The 20,310-nt window shown below is 39.1% G+C and overlaps 1 protein-coding gene across 4 annotated transcripts in view; it reads right to left on the bottom strand.

Annotated features, from left to right (window-relative positions):
• Nucleotides 1-348: 348 nt before the first annotated feature.
• Nucleotides 349-20,310, bottom strand: part of LOC108696342 (cardiac-enriched FHL2-interacting protein) — a 30,825-nt gene continuing 10,863 nt past the window's right edge. Inside the window, exons 2-4 of one of the 4 annotated variants that reach the window (XM_041569131.1) lie at nt 10,503-10,581; nt 5,510-7,028; nt 349-5,437 (exon numbers count right to left, since the gene is read on the bottom strand). In XM_041569131.1, the coding sequence (XP_041425065.1) occupies nt 2,503-5,437; nt 5,510-6,948 (4,374 nt within the window). In that variant the 5' untranslated portion in view covers nt 6,949-7,028; nt 10,503-10,581 and the 3' untranslated portion in view covers nt 349-2,502. Of the gene's footprint in view, nt 7,029-9,787; nt 9,887-10,502; nt 10,582-20,310 lie in introns of those variants that run through there. The other 3 variants (XM_041569129.1, XM_041569130.1, XM_018225616.2) reach the window with 3 other exon arrangements.

Genomic DNA, 20,310 nt, shown 5'->3' with positions numbered 1-20,310 from the left:
GCTGTGGTTGGCCATTATGTAGCCCCTATGTCATGTGGATTGTCAACCTACACTGAGACTCTGTTTGGCAGTGCACCTGGTTTTTATGCAACCAAAACTTGCCTGGAATTCAAAAATAAGCTCCTGCTTTGAGGCCACTGGGAGCAACATCCAAGGGGTTGGAGAGCAACATGCTGCTCACGAGCTACTGGTTGGGGACCACTGCTGTAGATAGAGATCGCACAAATTATTACATTAATGGGCAAGAATAATTGGGCAATAGCTTCAGGTATAAGCTTACTGTAGTTTCAGAACTGTTTTAGCAGAAACGTTGTATTATGTTGCTGGCAAATCTGCAGAGGACACCAATGAAGGTAAATGTAAAGGCACTTTATTGTTACATCATCAAAATGAGAATAAAATAGCAAATCTTACCGAATTCATAATTTTCTAGCCATAACATTTTAAGCCAACTCAAAAAAACAACTAGGTATAGAACTGTGGTACTTTATACTTTGTTTACTTTATTGAAAATTAAAGTGTGTTTTCAGTTTGGATTTCTCTTGTGGTGAAAATGCAGCATTACTCTGGTTGCTTTATACTATCCTATCATTAGAACCCTTCAGGCATACACTGACAAGCGAGTACCTCTGGGGAAACAGTGGTGAAGCAATCTCTGTTGCCTGTAATAGGCCATTATTGGCTAATGACTTTAATAACAATTGAATATAGAGCTATAGCCTAACACTGACATCTGTAATATCCTACCTGAATCTGCAAAGCTTTTTGCCCCCAGCTGGTTAATTGCTGAATAATTTACTGTAATACAGATTTTTGCTCATAGATTTGTGGACCCAATCGAGTCACATTTTTAAAGCATTTTATTTATTAATTCTGCATGAAAAAATGAAAAAGACATATTCTTGACCATGTTCTAAGGTCTATACACACTGTGCATGTTACAAAATACTCTTACATATAGGTGCAGTTTTTCTTGGTATTGTTACACACTGTCTTAACCTAACTATTATTCATCCCACTCAAAACAAATGTCCTTACAGTAGTACTTCACCATCCAAGATTTCACTTCCAGTTCCTTCTCTCTTTTCACACTCCTAATTGCTACATTTTGCTTCTTCTTACTATTAACTGCCAAGCCTTGTATGACTTGGTAGGGCTACTAGACACAGCATTCAATAAAATGTAATGGACCCCTCCTTGGTCAAAGCAACAAATACAATTCTTAGCTTGTATAGCAGATTCCAAAGGAGGGCCCAGAACTCTGTCACTCACATACATGGCATTTTCAGTACAATACAACAATGCAGAGGTTTTGTGTTGGTAAGCTGTAACTGTTCTTCTATGTCTTTATGGACAGCCAGTATCCCAAAAGATGTAAATTGGCCAAATCCCTGTTCAAACTGTGAAGCAAATATATTGACTGCATGGATAAAAGCAACCACATAAAATATGCTAAGATTTAAAAAGGGGATCCTTTTAAATTTGGTCATTATTTCTGATCAGCAGAAAAAATTATGTAACATTTTATTATTTGAGACTTTCTGCTACATTTCCAGAATGTTCCATGTACTGGCTGATTAAAGGGATATTTTTCTTGACTGTTAAAATGTTATACCTGTATATAATAATGTTTTTCATCTTATATATAATAATGTTTTTCATTTTAATAAAATATATGTTGTTTGTTATATTTCGTGATCTCCTGAAGGGAACATTTACACTTACACTTTGTAAATGTACTGGAGTTTGGATTATTACAATAATACCTTAATTAATTAATAATGAATCACTTAGCCTGGTTTGGTTTGGTAGAAAAGTGCTTATAAATTAGAGAGGTAGTATTTAAGCCAGGTCTACCTATCTATATATATGTTTGCTTCTTTCTTAGAGAACAACATATTAACAAATAGTATTTATATAATTATACAATTTTTTTTGTCCAACTTTGCAGCTTGGTTGATATGGGTAACATTGCTTCTAAATATGAAACAATTGTGTCAGTACATATTGAATAATGGTGGAAAGATAATTATATTATTATTACATCTAAACAAAAAATAAACTTCGGATTTTGACAGAATTTAGGGAATCAGGACCTTTTAATACTCAGATAAATTTCTAGTCTTCCAGTGAATACGTTTTTGAAAATGATCTTGGTTAATGTCATTTGTATGCCATAACATGATAAGCATATTACAGTATATGAAGCATAGCCATAGAATTGCTTACAGCACATGTGAGATTTATATGCCTAACTTAAGTTACCAACGTATTGTATTATTGAAAATAAAAAAGGCACATTTTATAGTATTTGCTCTTCTCCTTTATGCTATGGCCTCTTTGGTTGGTAGAAACTGTTCAGGGATATTTAAGGCCTTTGCTGCATATAACAAGCTCATGTGTGAAAAACTTTCTGTACTTCATCAACCAAGACAAAGTGTACTGTATCGATTGGTGACAGTTCATGAGGGTTTGCCTAGAATTCTAACAGTATAGTAGCACTCATGAAATAGCTTCTATGGCAAATTCATCCAAATCCTTAATTGATATAATATCTGGGCTTCTAGATCTGCTTGGTATTCTGTCCATACTTTGTGGAGTGCCTGTCATACTCTGGTCACATGAATCACAAATTGAATCAATGTATTTTTGCCCCTTTAATGAGTTTGTGTCATCTCTCTCCTCCCAAGAATCTCTCAGTTCTGGTTTTTCCATGTTAAGTTGATCTAAAGCCTGTGAATTTCCCTTCAGTAAGGATATAGATGAGACTGGTACTGGTGGAAGCCCAGGATACATCATGAATGGACTACTCAATACCTCAAAACTTGGAGTTTCCATCTCCGAGGTTGGTAAAGACACTTGCAAATACTTTCCTGTTTCTGGATCATAAAAGGTCTTGATCCGAACGTGAACTGGAATGTCCACTACAAAGTATTGCCCAGAATCTGGATCCTGGAGGAGTTTGCGCTGGGTGGCTGGCAAAGAAGGTGTTGAAGATGCAGATATAGATGCTTCTTCTTCCAAGATACTAGATGTACAGGAACTAGGTTTTATGTGCATTGGTTGAGTCATCAATGTAGGTGTGACATTCCCGGGTGATGGCACATCTAAGACCAATTCTGCCTCATGATATTCTCCATCCTGCATTTTATGTGGCAACTCAGTTTTCCTTCTCTTTTTGGTTAGACGTTTGGCACGTCGTAGAGCTTTTTCGGTTTTGGGGGGCACAGCAGGTGGCTTTGCACTGTTAAGGTTTTGTGGTTCTGCAAGAATAGCTTTTATATTTTGTGGTTCTACAATAGGAACTTTTTCTTGCTGATATTTGGAATTATCTACTGTTTGTGTTTCCATAACCCCATCAAGAGCAGGAATTGGTTTCTCAGGGGGAGGTATAGGAATTTCCCCATGTTTGGTGTTTACACTTGCTGTTGGGCTTGGAACATCTTCCAGCGTAGAAAGGGCTGTGGCAAAGCCAGAACTTTGAGTATTCACAGACATGGGGCTGGCCACCATGGAACAGGTCACACTTTCTGACATAGGACTGGTTATGGTAGAACAAACAATGTCCTCAGTAAATGCCACTGAATCTTCAAATTGCAATAGGCCGTTTTCAAGGGGAGAATATAGTGCAGTGTCTGTTTGAGGAGAATCAACAGCTTCTCCATTCACCATATCTTTAATGGAATTATTTACATCTTGAAACAACAATGTATTGCATTCAGGGGATGGCCCTGTGACTTCAGAAATGCATGTTTCAACTGGATGAAAAAAGTGCAATTCAGGCTCTGTAGAACTTATATTTAATGAGCTATTCTGTAATTTGCTTATCTCAGCCTTCTCTATTTTGTTTTTTCTCCTTTCAAAATTAATAGAGCATAACTTTTTCCACACATCTAGATTTCCAGTATCCTCCTTATGTGTTTTCACAAAGTTACTGTCAAAAGCTATTTGCTTAGGTATCTCTGATGCTGGACGTATACCCATAACCTCTCGTACTTTTCCTTTAGAACATATATCAGTATTTTCATCATCTTTATTGTCCTTTAAATATATATCATTTTTTTCTGCTTCTCTTAGTGGTCCTCTGTTATCAGAATGTATGAGAACATCTCCTTTCCTAAAAGCTAGTGAATCTTCTGAAAAGCTCCTTAACAGAGGCAGCCTTACTGACCTTGTCACTGGGGAAGACTTGTGAAGAACTTTGTTGTCTTTTATGTGAAACAAATTTGGTTTGAACATTGTGCTGGGTTCTGGTCTTTGAAGCTCATCGTCACATGCTTTTTCATTAAACAGTTTCTCACTTTCCATTGCTTTTTCATCTCCTTTATTTGCAATATCGGTCTCCAGATTAACACTCTGATCTACACAGCTATTTACAGCATAATATTGCAGATCATCCTTTGTCACAACTTTGCTTTTCTCTAGTTTTTCCTTATCTTTATTTTCAAAGTGTCTATCCAGTTGTTGCTGTGGATTGGACACACCTTGGTTTAATGAAATAGCTGTTGTGTTTTTATCTAATACATCATTTCCATGCACATCTAGAACCTCCAGAGATTCACCACAATTGTTGCATGTTGTTTCTGAAATGGTTTCTGACAGCAAAACTGGTTCTTCTGGTTCTTCTGGTGACTGGACCTTATGATTTTTTTCTGTGAAATTTATGTTGGCACCTGTGTAATTTTTTTGATTGAAATTTGGCAAACAGTCTTTAGTATTTATTACATTCTGTTCTAGTTTATGGCTTATACCCGACCCAGAAATTTCTTCTGGAATGGTCTCAGTCTTGTTATAGAATGCCATTTCTGGAGAACTCAGAGACAAGTAATTATCTGCTGCATTTCCATGTATATCAGTCTTCTTTTCACTTTCTCCTTGTCTTGACTTCCTCAAAGAAGGCTTAACAGTTGAAATTTCCTTCTGTATTACATTTGCATCCTCCTGTATCCTGGCTTCTGCAATAATATTATTTTCTTTTAAATGTCTTACTGGTGGGGCTGGACTGTATGTGCTCTTCACTCGTTTACGCATATCCTTTAGGTTGAATAACAAACCGGTTGCTTTGGATTTGTAATCATCTCTGTTCCGGTACATACTGACCTCTTTTGGATCCTGCTCTTTTGACACTAAGATCTCAGCTGGTGGAGGTGTTATTGCCATTGGAAGTTCCTCTAGAACTTCCTGAATTTTTTTTCTTGTTATGACAGGAGTTAAAAGATTGGTGATGTTGAAAGATGAGCTTGTTGGCTTTTCTTGCAATAATTCTTCTTTTTTTTCAATTGTGAGCACATGAGATGCTTTAGCAGAATCATTAATATCCATGGCTGCCGGCATAATTTCTTTCTCAGATTCTAAATTCTGTATGACTTTTTTTCTTCTCCATGGTGGAACTAAACTGACAGCTTGGGGAGGAGGATTTGAGTCAGGAGAAACTGATGTTGAATGTAAAGACTCTTCACCTTTCTGTAAATCTTTTAACTTGTGTCTTAGCTCTGATAAATGTGGGGATCCCACTGTTTTTTCAACTGTTTCCTTTTCTATTTGTTGTATTAGATTTTTTATTCTTCCTTGAGAGGGTATATGTTCAGAGAGTACTAAACTATTTGATGCTTTATCTGTCCTTATCTCCCCTGATTCCATTTTCAGTTTTGAGGAATCATCCTTTGCCTTAACCTCATTTTGTTCAATAGGAGGTGGTCTTACATTCGTCACGGTGTCTGGGCTCTTACATATTACTTGATCTTCTATAGATTCTATAGGTGATTTCAGTTTGTTGATGCTAGAGGCATCAGTCCAGCTTACAAGCTCTTTGGAAGATGGACATACCACATCTATCTGCATCTCCTCCTCTTGAATCATATGGCTTTGCTGAACTTTTTGGGTTCCAAGTCTGCTTTTATATTCTCTACCTTGCTTCCCTGCTCTTTTGCTGGGTAATGGAGGAACAGACCTTAACATTTGCACTGCATCATAGCTGCTGGATGCTGTAGATGCAGGTGAAGTCCAGCCCAACTCTGCTCCAGCCTCCCTTGCCCGTATGCCTGGGATCATTCGGGATAATAAAGGAGAGCTGGAGGCCGCATATCCAAAAACTGGTGGTGTTCCAGGAAGTGAGCAGTCACTGTCTTCACCTAAGCCTACCTTTTGGTGAATGTCACTCCAGGACTTGAAAGCACTGTTCTCACTGTGAAGAAAACTTGTCTTCCTTGAGGGCTCTTTCAGCATCTTTTTATCTAGGCGTGGAGATCCCAAAGAACATGGTGATCGTGAATGCTTAAAACAATTATCAGCCTGAGACTCTAAAAATACATCCCTAGCTGTACGCCGGTGTAATTTGGTGCTGTCATGTAGTGCAATTTCCTCCTGTTTGGAAGGCACTACTTGCTCATTCTTGATTTTATCCTGCAGATTGGTGCCACAGATGAGGTCATCTTCAGCACTGAGCAGTGCTGTCTGGGAACTTTTTATCAATGGCAACTTTGACTGTATAGGTGAATCTTCTGGTCTTTCATTCTCAATGTTGTCAAAAGTTTTAATTAAAGATGATACTTTGGAGCGTTGTTTGTATTCCCTTGGTTCAGGTGCACATAATTTATTGGTGTTGGTCTTTACATTGAACATCCCCTCTCTCCTGCAGTTGAGTAGTGGTTGGAATGTTGGTGCCCACTTCCCACGATGACCTGAAATTGTGGGTAACTGAGCAAGTGGCTGAGTCTTTCTGACTGAAAGGTTAAAGATTCCCAAGTGATATTTATTAGAAATTGGCATCCCCCCAATGGGAGATGGAAGGTGAGGAACATCATTGTATGGCTCTTCTTCTGCAACACACAAGCTTCGGAAAGCACGATCTGTGAAGCTGCTCACCTCCATGTCTGTATCATCCATAACACCCACACTACTTTCCCCTAGTCCATCCACAATTCTCTTGTGCTTTTTGTATCGAAGCATCTCTATAGTCAACACTGCTGTAAGTTTGCTTTTGGTTTGCTGTATGCTTTAAATGTATTGCTGGCCTTTTTGAGTTCTCCCTGTGAGAATAAAACAGAACATCTATGAATATGCAATGTGCAAATTTGTTTTAAAACACATTGTGTATATATATATATATATATATATATATATATATATATATATACACAAACTACTGGATAGGTGCACTCAGAAAACAATGGAAATGCCTAAGTGCTGGAACATATATCAAAATATATAGAGCAAAGTAATCCGCACTCATAGGTCTCTTAGACTCGAGCCGTCATCAGGAAGGGCAGAGCCTAAAGTGAACATAAAAATTTATACACATACAAATTGCACAAAGGACGCCAAACAGCACCAGTGACATCATAAGTGGGTGTGACTATGCAACTGACATCATAAGTGGGCGTGGCTATGTTACTGACACCATAAGTGGGCATGGCTATGTTACTGACATCATAAGTGGGTGTGGTTATGTTGTTGACTTCATCTGTGTGAGTGACATACAACAAAACAAAACGCCCTTTGTGCAATTTGTATGTGTATACATTTTTATGTTCACTTTAGGCTCTGCCCTTAATGATGGCTCGAGTCTAAGAGCCGAAACGTTGAATAAACCCATTTTTTTCTTCACAAAAGACCCATGATTGCGGATTTCTTTGCTCTATACATTTATATATATAAATATATATATATATATATATATATATATATATATTTATATTTATAGTTATTTCCCCCCCCCAAGAGGGTGGCACAACGTTTCAATCTCCCACAAGGGTGCACGGTAAAATTTCATACAGGATTTCAATAGACCAGCAACCCCGGATTTTAGTGCAAAAAAAAACTTGTATTAATGTGAGCTGATACAGCCAACGTTACGTTTCAGTCCACTCTGGGACCTTTCTCAAGGCAACCACGTTTTTTGCACTAAAATCCAGGTGTTGTTGGTCTTTTGAAATCCTATATATATATCAAAAACCTTTAAGTATCCGCACTCTACCTGAGCAATCTCTGGGGTGCACGGTCAATCTTCAATCATACAATCGTAATGAGGAATGAATCATCCTAGGGCCAGCACTTTCAAGGATGAAAAGGTCCTAATAAGGACTGAAACATTGGAGCACTGTAAAATGTGTATTTGGATAAAAGACACTGTTTTCACGAAGGGAAGTGCTGGCCCTAGGATGATTCATTCCTTATTGCGATTATATATATATATATATATATATATATATATATATTGACATATTTTTTAATTATGTAAGTTAATAAAAGTTTGGACACTTTAACCTTAAAGTACCCAGTGTGCATCTATACTTTTTGGATTTTTTCTATTTATGGCAAACGTGGATAGCACCTGGGTCATTTAAAATTGAAGGTGTGCTGGATAAAATTGGGATCATACAATATATATATATATATATATATATATATATATATATATATATATATATATATATATATATATATATATATATACACACATAATAAACAACCAAAAAAAAAAAACCATAAAAATCATATGAGAATGCTTAAAAGGGAAAAGAATAACATATCACATGATCAACATTTACATTTACTGGAAATATGTTGTATATGTTTTAGCATGTCAGATAATAAATATATTTTGGATTTGGAGGTGGATTATTGTACAGATTTAAAGTACACCTGTCTCTTGATTAAATAAGCTGCGGTGAACTCCGATGCTGTGACTCTGCACCGAGGGGTAAGTAAAAAGTTAGGGGCATTTCCCGTGGAGGCAGCTAGGCTGGGGGGGGAAGAGGTTTTTAAAACAAAATTAAACTCACTGTCTCTAAAACCACAAATGCCATAGAATTTATTAAAAGATCCGAAGAGCTGAACAATCTGTAAAAAAATAAGAAGACCTTAAAAAATGTGAACTTTCTTGGACCATTGACTTCTAAAGGACCATTACAACTTTTACCTGGTGAATTTTTGTATTACAGTTATTTAAGAAATATAGAAAAACCACACATTTGTAGAGATTTGTGAAAAAAAAGAAATTGGAATGTTAGTTAATAGGCCCCTTAGACATTCTTGTTGTGAAGTTCAAACTTCAAACTTTCATGAAAGCTATAGATGGATAATAATAAGTCTCCACAAAAAAGAGGACAGTTGTTGTACATGAATATAAGATATAAACCGTTTTATGACTGCCTAATAATACTGCAGTCTTTCAAAGGAATCATAGTTCTCTATCAAATGAATGGGAAGTGGCTGCAGGCATAAGGTTTTTTGATTGCCATGGTTCTCAAAGGCTCTAAAGGCCTGTGTGCCATTATACCATGGGCTGTGAATATTGTTCTCTGTGTTTTTCTGGACTCATTACAAAGTTTCTATAAGCACAATATTTGTTGGAATTAAAATTTTTAACATGTAAAGCTGGATTCTCATCCAGTGGTTGCATCTTCTCCGGTCAGGTATTTTGATAAATGTTCAAAAAAAAAAAGACTTGGGATCCAGGATTCAGATGAATCTCAGCCCTTTTTGCAAGATTTGATCTTCAGTATGTAACTAAACTTAATCTGAAATCAAGGGTTGATTTATTTACAATTGTAGTCTGGCTTGTGTGAATTGCTATAAGAAAAAATCCCCAAGGGAAAAAAACAAATAAGAGTGTGTTTTCTTACACCTATTCACCAAAACTTGACCTACAGTTGTAAACTGAGCTCTCAAGTATCACTTCCCCCTGCAATTCAGTGTTTGTTATCAAAACAGATTCTTAGGACATTTAATGAGGAATGTGATGGCCCTATGATGTATTGGTGTGTATATTAAGCCAATTCAGTACCTTCCAATGTTCTTTTAACCCTTACATCTCCCTCTTTGGTTGTTTCAGAATCTCTGTCATGTCCTGCTGCAGCACAGCCAACTGAAACACAGCATGTGAGTTGTATGGACAATGTGAAAGTCTTTTCATGTGGCTGTAATTTAATAGTTTTTAGGCAGATATTATTTTCGGCATATTATTAAATTCCAGTTTCAATATACTTCACATTATAAAAAAGAATTGTATTGTGAACTAGCTTGAAAGCCCAAAATGCTTAAGCATTACTGTTAAGATATACCTTTTCTTTACGCAGAATCAGTTGTCCTGACAGGGTCACCCTCTGGAATCACATAAAGCCAAGTCATAAAAGGAGCTATATATGCTGTAGTAATTCAACACAACAGCTTGCTGTGATGTTCCATAAATAAAATCTCCATGCTCTAAATGGCATGACATTCCAATGACTACCATGTAATGTATGGGCTTCCACGTGCTACTTTGTATCTCACCGGAAATACTGTTTTTGCTCCCTAGCAATCATCTTTTGTTGGACTTTTAAATAACTACTTCTCTAACCCTGCAATCCCCCCGAGAGCATCACTATTGAACAATACAACCCATGATTTGCTGTAGAGAAGAGATGTTTCACATTTTTGGCAATTGTCTCCCCCCTTTCTGTTATTAATCCTTTAGGCGTCCACTGTCTTTTTGCCTCGGCTACACAAACATTCCGTACCTGTTAGAAGCTCTTGTCTCAGGTCCTGGAGGGGTAGGCTGTTTGGCATGCTCCCCATGCTCCTTCTTTTTCTTCCCATCTATAGTGAGGAGTTAATTTTAGTTCAGTAAAGTGTTTCTGTGTAGAGAGCTGATTTCATGAGCTGCGACCTTCAGCTATTTCTACCCTGACACATAGTGAGTGGGGAGGGTTAAGCACTATTTATATGGTGCTTCTGTGAGTAATTCACTTTCAGTGTCTTAAAACATATACACCTGTGTACAGCTCTTTCAAACATACTTTACATCTAACCCCCAGCTTTGATTTATTGTGTGACTCGTGTTTTTATTATACTATTTAGATTTGCAGGGGTTAAAAATAAGCTGAATAATTTAAATCGGTTAAGATGCCCAGGTATTTTTAATATTAATAAAGATGAGGTGGGCATAGCTCACATGAATTGTGAGATAAACCCACCTTACCTTGTCATATTTTTATGCAATAATATTTCTATATAATATTTTTATATACACTTTGTAATACTGTATAAATGATTTATATTATAAAATATATAATATGCTATTATATAATATATGTACAGTATTTAAATCAATAGGTTGATTATTCAGAATTTATGGGACCTGACTAAAAGTATACTGTAGCCCCATCTATAGAAAGGCCCCATTGCACTTTTGGAGTCGGGAAGGATTCAGGTGAGGTTTTCTTCACTTCCTCTGGATTGGGTAGAAGCTTTACTGGTACAGCTTGGATAAAATGCTGAACTTGACGGATGTGTCTTTTTTTTAGTGCTGGGTCAATAAACATCCTTACTTTTTATGTATTTTATGCAGCCTCTTTCCCGTTGTGCCTTTTTTTAATTTATTTTTTCAACTACTTATGTAAATTATTTTTACGCCACTGCACACCATTTTCCCCATTTCCTTTTAGGCATACAATAAAATAGTGTAGGGACCAATAGGGTTACCTAACTGCCTTGGGAAATCCCCTTCTTTACTGTGAAAACCCCTATTAGGATTTCCCTGTATTTTCTAGAGGATGTCCTGGTACTTGTAACCTGGATACCTGGGGGTGCATTCTCTATTGGCCTAGGTGGGTGTTCCAACTTGTTATAGTTTAATATAATAACTGGAAGCCAAAATGTCTATCCCTTTGGCTTCGATCTGTTGAGGAAGCTGGAAGTTTGCTGGAGGCTCTGGGACAGCAATTCTCTAGTAAAGGAAGGCCCTTAGGGAGGTGAGCCCGTACTGAAGTTGGTGGAACAGGGCCCTGTGAATGAGGTCTGTAGATAGTGTTAGGTGAGGTCCTATCAGAGAGTTGTGCCAGTATGTATTATGCTTTGCAATTGTATATTCCTGTGACCATTATTTTAGGTCAACTAAATTAATATTTGTTTAAGAACTCCTGGTGTCCAGAAATCCTGTTTGTGCAGCTGAGAGATATAGTTCTGCATCACTTCTCCCTTCCTCCACACAAGTATGCGAGGGCCCAGCTGAGGCTTAGGGTCTGCTAATTTAACTAGTGCTCTACACCATTTCATTGGGAGCTAGTCCTTGGTAGAAAAAATGGTTACTATATTAAACAGTTTGTTAGCATAAAAGGAGTGTGTAATTAGTGATGAGCAAAAGTGGACCTTTTGTCACAGCAACTTTTTGGGTCAAATACATTGAAGCATAGTCTTGTTGAATTTTTTCATGAAAATACATTGGAGTGTAGGGACATTTTGTCTGTGGATTGTTCACCGTCTGTGGATTGTTCACTCATTAACTTCGAGTGCAGGATTCAAAGTAAAAAAACTTCGAATTTCAAAGTGTTTTTTGGGCTACTTCGACCATCGAATGGGCTACTTCGACCATCGAATGGGCTACTTCGACCTTCGACTACGACTTTGAATCGAAGGATTCGAACTAAAAATCGTTCGACTATTCGACTATTCGATAGTCGAAGTACTGTCTCTTTAAGAAAAAACTTCGAACCCCTAGTTCGCCATCTAAAACCTACCGAACTCAATGTTAGCCTATGGGGAAGGTCCCCATAGTCTTGCCTAAGTTTTTTTGGTCGAAGGATAATCCTTTGATCGTTGGATTAAAATCCTTCGAATCGTTTGATTCGAAGGATTTAATCCAACGATCAAAGGATTATTCCTTCGATCGTTCGATCTAACTATTTGCGCTAAATCCTTCGACTTCGATAATATATAATAAAGTAATTGGCTTTTATAACAGGGAGTGCTGGTCTCAGAATAATTGGTGTATGCATAATTACCGTGCACCCCTCCCTTTGCTGAAGTTATTTGCCTTGGAGTGCGGATACTCATTTGGAAGTGCATATATATATATATATATATATATATATATATATATATATATATATATATATATATACACACACACACATATACAGTTTATATATTTATTATATCTATATATACTTGCATATACTTTGATAGAAAGTTGAAATATTTGCCAGATGCATCTCTTTACGAATAGGTGCTCCTAAAAGCTGAATTTCCAGTTCATTTTGGGTCGCTAAAGGTGGCCATAGACGCACAGATAATATTGTACAAAACGAATTTTCGTACGATATTCGGTGCGTGTATGGTGGAAAAACAGCCAACCGATATTGGCAAAACACTTGGATATTGGTCGGCTCGTCGATCGGGCTGGATGGAAAATTTTGATTGGGTGCCTTTGAAGGCCTCCAAACATCGGCCATTGTTAGTGCTGAATCGTCAGATACAGGTAGAATTCTATTGTTTCTACTAGGGATGCACCGAATCTACTATTTTGGATTTGGCTGAACCCCCCCGAATCCTTCGCGAGAGATTCGGGCAAATACCGAACGGAATCCTAATTTGCATATGCAAATTAGGGGTGGCAAAGGGAAAACATTTTTACTTCCTTGTTTTGTAACAAAAAGTCACGCGATTTCCCTCCCCAGAACCAAATCCTGGATTCTGTGCATCCCTAGTTTCTACCTGTATATCTGACGATTCACAAAAATGTTTACATGTGCAGTCAAACCTCAATTTTACATTGTCCATGGGACCAGAAATCAGTTTTACTGTAGAACTTGTATAAATCATGAAAAAAAGAATTACATAAAGTTTATGAAAACTAAGTGTTTCATGAAAAACAATATTCACAGGGGACAATCAGGTGATTTAAGGAAAATTATTCTGTTAAATGTGGGAATCTGCAAAATGCACCATGGCAATACATTACAATAGAAGAGGACTGCAAAAAAGTGTTAAATGTGTGAAAGAGTAAAAATGTTGAAATCATGGCCGGCTGACTGTAATTAACAGCTTTCCTGTTTTCTGCACCTCTGGTTCTGACTCTTGAAACAATGATGCAGCAAGGCACTGTGTGAATTGGAGTACTGGCAGAAAGGATAAAATACTATGTGATGCACCATGAATCATTAAAAGTCAAAATACCATAAAGAGTCATAGTTTTTTTCATCAGTCTTATCTTATGTGTCAGTTGTTTATTAACAGTTTAGAGCTTGTAAGCTCTTGTAAGCAAGTACAATCTACAGTATCCCTCTTGTTTGTTAATTTATTATAACGTTACTAGAGCTCTTACACACGGACAGTTTCACCCTCCTGCAGTAGATCTTTTATATTTCACTGCTGGGGAATGCAGGAAGAAATGCAGCCCATTGTTCCGGATTGCTCTGTACTCACCACGGCACATGCAAGCACCAAATACAGGTGGAACGCAACTTGCATCCAGAAGAAAGGGCAGTGTTACTTCCTGCTGTAGAATGCATGCCAGATCTATCACAGGGGAACAAGGGCTGAAACACACCTTGTGTTAAAGTCCTTAACCTATATCTCATTTATATTAAAAATACAATATTGTGGTATGTTATTACTTTTTATCAGTTATCAGAGAAAATACTTTTCAATTTTAATAAATCCATTAAATGTGCAGATATGATTTATCTGAAAGCAACAGAACACATAAAAGTTGGGAGCCAGGTTTGCATAAAGGCTTACTTGCACCCTCCACTGGGACTTTCAGATAACACCATGCTAAAAATGCAGTGTAAAAAAAGTGCTCAACTGTGCGTAGCATGCCCACTGACAAACAAAATGATTACTGATTATTTTTGCCCAATTACACATAGAAGTCAGTTCCTTGGAGGTGTCCCAAAAGTACATTTTCCTTTAATGCAAGAAGTACTCTATATTGTACATGCTCTATACTACTCTATACACCCAGGGATAGTTCACTGTGAGATGAACATTTAGTATTATATATAATAGAGTGATGTTCTGAGACAATTTACAATTGGTCTTCATTTTTTGAGGTTTTTGATTCATTCAGCTTTTGTTCAGCAGTTCTCCAGTTTGGAATTTTAGCAGCTATTTGGTTGCTAGGGTCCAATTAACCCTAGCAACAAGGCAGTGATTCGAATGGGAGACTGGAATATGAATAATACATGGAATGAATAGAAAGATAAGTTATAAAAAGGAACAATAAAAATTGTGGCCTATAGTTGTTTGGCTGCTGGGACCAGTGGATCTCCCCTCCCCCCCCACACACACAGCTGGAAAGAAGCAGAAGGTGAAGACTAATAAATCAAAATCTGTAAAAATATTCTATAAAAATGAAACTATGCCTGCTGGCTTGGGGGGAAAAAAGATTGGACAAGGGACCCTTAGACAATTAGAACAGTATTCAACTTGTAATAAATGAATGGTTTATATAAAAAAACCTGTTCATTGCAAAAAAAAAATGTAACTTCCAGGCAACATGTATATGGGACAAATTCCCTAACCGGTGAAAATTCACCAGCGATGGCTTCGCAGCCATTGCAACACTTCGCCAAACTTAAATTCGCTAGGACAATGGCAATTCCCTAAAGTGCGAAGTTGCGTCCAGGGCGCTGAACGCGTTGTTGTTATAATGCCCTACACATGAGCCCAGTGTATAGTTTATGTTCCATATGTTAGAAAATGGAGGGGGGAACCCGGTCACCCAAAAAAAGTTTTATGGGCCTTTGCAGGCTATAACAAAGGAAAAGACGCCAGCGTTTTTTGGGACTTAGAAAAATCCACATCTTAGTGAATTTGATAAGCTGAGTTATGTTCATTCGCCAGAACGAAAATTCGCCTGGCGTTAAAGTGCGAAGCAACGATTGCGTCTATCTCCTTCACTAGCGAAGTGATGCCTGCGCCCGTTAGGAAATCTGCAAATTTCCGAAATGATGTCACACTGGCGAATTTTCACCAGCGTTAGTCACTTCGCCCTTTAGGGAATCTGCCCCATGGTGAAAAAAAAAATTCCTAAAAAGTGTTTCAAGAGTGCGCATTCTAAGCTTTCATTGAGACTTTCCAATTACTTCTCAGCACAGCCTGTGACTATGCTGTACTTCTCCTGTGCCAAAGGACATTAGTTCTGGTATAAACCTTGTGCATTTGTCTATCTGAGTGTCTACCCTTTGAGTTTTAGCAATCAATTTAGCAATGAAATGAATGAAGCTTGAAACCAAAATATGAAACTCTTGGGTAGAATTTGGCTTTTTTGTTTAAAACACTTTATGAAAAAGACTGCAACATTATTGTGAGTAAACATGACCCCTTAAGATTAATTGCTTTAATGAATTGCGTCAATTCTGGCAACCGCAATTGTGATGTCATGATAAACCCTATTGTATTTTTGGTTTCTGCACCAGAATGAGGCTGCCACATCTCATTAGCCACAGCCTCTCTAGAATTTGCCAGAATTGACATGTTGCCAGTCTAGGCCTGCCCCCCCCCCCACTTAAACATTTCTCACCATACCATATTAGCGTATCCGTTTTTTGGTAAAGAAAGCTTGTCAATAACTGTGAATTCAATTAAGTAAATGTAATGCTTTTTTGGGCTATCCTGCCAATGAGGAGTTAAGGTTGTCCAGCTAGTGGAGTGAGCATGGGTTACATGTGAATCTACACCCAGCGCAGAGCCTTTGCCAAATGGCAGAGGGAAAATCCATTTCGTCCCGATAATGGTGAAATGATATAAACACAATATTAACAAAGTGAATATATATTAGTGCAAACCAACAATACCATTGAACATCACTCTTCTGGTATCCTCTCCTGAGGAATACCTGGGTGACAATGGACACTGTGGAAAAAGGATAAGTTAAGTGCAAATAATTGTTTCAGTTACTTATAAACTTTAGTACAATATCATGGGGTCCTTATAGGAACACTCAGGCACCATACTTATAGAACTTGAACCATCCAGAGTATAACCGGAGGTCCAGGCATAGACTTTACTGAAAACAAAAATAGCATTACTTTTTCAGCAACATTTGGCATCACACATTTTCCCATAGTTGGAGAACATGAAATCCCACCAAACCCAAAACTTTATTCAGCCTCACATCCCCCCTAAAAAATTTAGTAATGGGTGGAGGGCACACCAATTCAGCAAATGCTGTAGGTAAACAGTGCAAGAGGTGCAAACATCAAAAGGGTACCCCTACAATGGGTACCCCACAACGTAACAATATATAGATAGGTATGCACACTCAAAAGAAGACAAGTATGGTATATTTAAAATAAAGTTTTACTTATTTATGCAAATAATACATACAAAGCCACAATGGTAGGCCTGTATAATACAATACATAAGCTTACATGGTATATACCTAACGTTTAAACATAGCCACAATTACATAACAGTAAACAGTAAGTATTACAATTTATACAGCAAGGAGCAGATACACCTACCACCAGTATGAGAATGGCCCCAACGTTTCGGCGTAAGCCTTTGTCAAGGGGAATCCCCTTGACAAAGGCTTACGCCGAAACGTTGGGGCCATTCTCATACTGGTGGTAGGTGTATCTGCTCCTTGCTGTATAAATTGTAATACTTACTGTTTACTGTTATGTAATTGTCACATCCCCCCTAACCCAAGTGTCCAAAGATATTACAGTCACTTTGGGGAAGAAATGCAGATAAAGTTGCTACTCAGTGAGTAGTTAGAGGTAGAAGGGTTGTGGTGGGGGCTCAGCAGTCCTTTTCTCATGAACCCAACGTATGTACAAAAGGTCCTGGACAATGTCCATAAGTACGGCAAATGGTAAAAATGGTGAATCAAAAACAATTCGAAGAAGGCCCAAACTTGGTGCATCAATCTTGAAGAACAAGGGGCCTGTATGCAAATTAAGCATCATTTACATCAGGACAAGGCAGGCACTCAGGCTCTCTGGCAGGAGTCCTTTGAAGACCTTTGATCCCTTGTGAAGTTGGAGGAAAATCCCGACACACACCCGGGGGAAAAACAGTTGATGCATCACCTTTTCAGGATACTGGATGTATTTCCCTCCCTAGGCAGGACTTGGACTTTTTGTCCTCATAGGACAGATAATAGTTGGGGTGCGGCTTATCCACGAGGCCCCCATTGGAGATGAGTTCACTTAAGCTGAAGTGCTTCTCCTCTTGAAATTTTCCACAGCTCTTGACCGAGTGTTTCAGGATGGTACGGCCGTACCACCACTCGTGGACAACATTGCTGAGGAATGAAAGATCACGCTCTCTCTCTTAGCATCATCACTGTGGAACAGCCCTCCACCTTCTATACCTTCCTTGCGGATAAGCTCCTCGTAAATCCACTCATCCAGATGTTTTTCCATCTCATCATAGATCCACTCTGGAGCCTACGGCACGAAGTAGCCCCACTGGTCGTAGAATTTAATGTTAATGATGCGCTGGATTCGGGACACTGTGCGCAGCTTTTTAGGATCCGCACGGCCAGGGGATACCCAGAACAAGGTGTCGGCAGAGGGGCCCATGGTGATAATGATGATAATGATAAGTACCTACTTGCATCCAGTGAAGACCTATCTGGAGTAGGTAAAGGACCAAAGTCCATCTCCACCCAATCCTGCTCAGGGAAATGTAGTGATTCCTAAATTCCCCCCTCAGAGGAGCAGGAAGTGGAGGCAACAGCACCTGGAATGTGTGAAGGTGTGTTGGGTGGAAAGATGGTAGCAGAGGCGCATCTGCGACCTCTACCACGTGCAGCAGGTGGCTTCTGGACAGAAGGGGTTACAGCCAGACCCTTCTTGGCAATAGACGTCACCTCTTGACTCATCCTGCCTTGTGGTTGAGAGGCAAAGGTGGATGAGGTTGTGTTGCAGCTGGTAACCGGTGGCTGCATGGATGATGGGCCTGCAGTGGGTGTAGAAATGGATGCAGTCGCAGCGCAACATCAGGCACTGGCAGGGGAGATGAGTGTGGAGGTGTGGAGGGCATGATGAAGGGCCCTAGGGATTCCCTTATGGAGTTGAAAGGCCCTGCCCAGCAACAATGCCCGCACAGAGGACAACAATTTACAAGCCTCTTGAAAGCCAACTCAAGTTTTGCCCCACACTTCCCACAGTATAGCACCATGACACAGTTATTAGGGGTTAAATATTGTTCCCCAAACGTCCCCATCCAAAAATACCTGTTAGGTCCAGGTGCTGGCACAGGGTCTTGGCATGGGGTTGGATCAGCAGAAGGGCCCGCTTCAGGATCCGGCCATCCGTCCCAACCTTTATCAGCCATGCTAAGTTGAGAGGGGATCCCTTCTTTTCTTCCACAAAAAAATTGCAAAACTTGTACCTGCAGCCGCAGGGCAGAGTGGACAAGTTTTAGTGTGAGTCCGCACAGGATCCGGTCCACAGCCGTGGGCCAGCAGGATTGCGGGCACTGAAGAACAGGACTGTGTTTGGACAAATCCGACGTCTGTAGTGAGAAGTGGTATGCTGGTACAAGGTACTGCTGAAGAGTGGAGGACACAGGCTGAAGTCCCTTAGAAGCCGCTAAGGGTGTTGCCCAAGCAGGAAGAAGGAGCAGTGAAGGATGTGTCTGTCTCTTTAGAATCTCTCCACAAAATGGCGGTGGTGACGTGATGTCAGGGACCGCCTTTTTTCCTCAAGCGTGCCAAATAGATCTTGCGCAAAGACAAAATGGCGCCTGCGAAATCTCACGAGGGCACCATGGCGCCAGTGAAAATTCACAGTAGTGGGAAAACACAAAAACACCAGTAAAGTTTCGCCTGGCAAGGACTTTAGTGGCGCACGCGAAAAAGGGTAACCGGAAAAAACCTCCAAGCCCGAACCCATGGCCTTACTATGCACTACACTAAAAACAGAAACTGCGTGCAGGACTGCCTTTTGCCTATCGGGTCCGGCACCCTGTCAGAAAAATTTAAAGAGTGCACAATTACACTAAAGCACAAAAACACAAAACATAGCCTGGTATTAGGCAGGAGCCCCACGTTGGGTGCCAAAATGGAAGCTACCCCTTTAAGATGTTGTAAAACTACAACCCACAGGCATATAAGTGCAAAAGTAAATAAATTTGACGCCAGGAGGTTCTTAGTGAAACCAAAGCGTTGTATTTATTGTACAAATATGCAAATGCAAGTGACCACAGGTTTTACTCACGCAGGAGTTGTAGCAGGTATAGCATATCACAGAGGAGGAAGGATAGCAGGATGATGATGCAGCATGATAGAGACTGTCACTCTCATAGTCAAATAGTCAAGAAGAATACCTCTGTCCCAAAGACCGATATACCAGTGAGGGGATTGGGATCAATCAGGTAGGGTACAGGCAGTCCACTGCTAACCTAGATTCCCGATCACTGAGAGATTCCCTATCACTATTACAGGTCTGCCCTAATGATAGCTAAACTCATTCACGGGATTGCCTGGTTCCCGACTTCAGCACCAAAGGTACAGGTCCCTTTGGGGTAGATGGCTTTACTGGGGCCTTGGTAATCCCAGGCTCAATGGGAATCACTTAGCAGCACAGACAC

Source organism: Xenopus laevis, chromosome 7L (genome assembly GCF_017654675.1).
Source record: "Xenopus laevis strain J_2021 chromosome 7L, Xenopus_laevis_v10.1, whole genome shotgun sequence".
Lineage (NCBI taxonomy): Eukaryota > Metazoa > Chordata > Amphibia > Anura > Pipidae > Xenopus > Xenopus laevis.
This window is presented reverse-complemented; position numbering and strand designations above follow the sequence as displayed.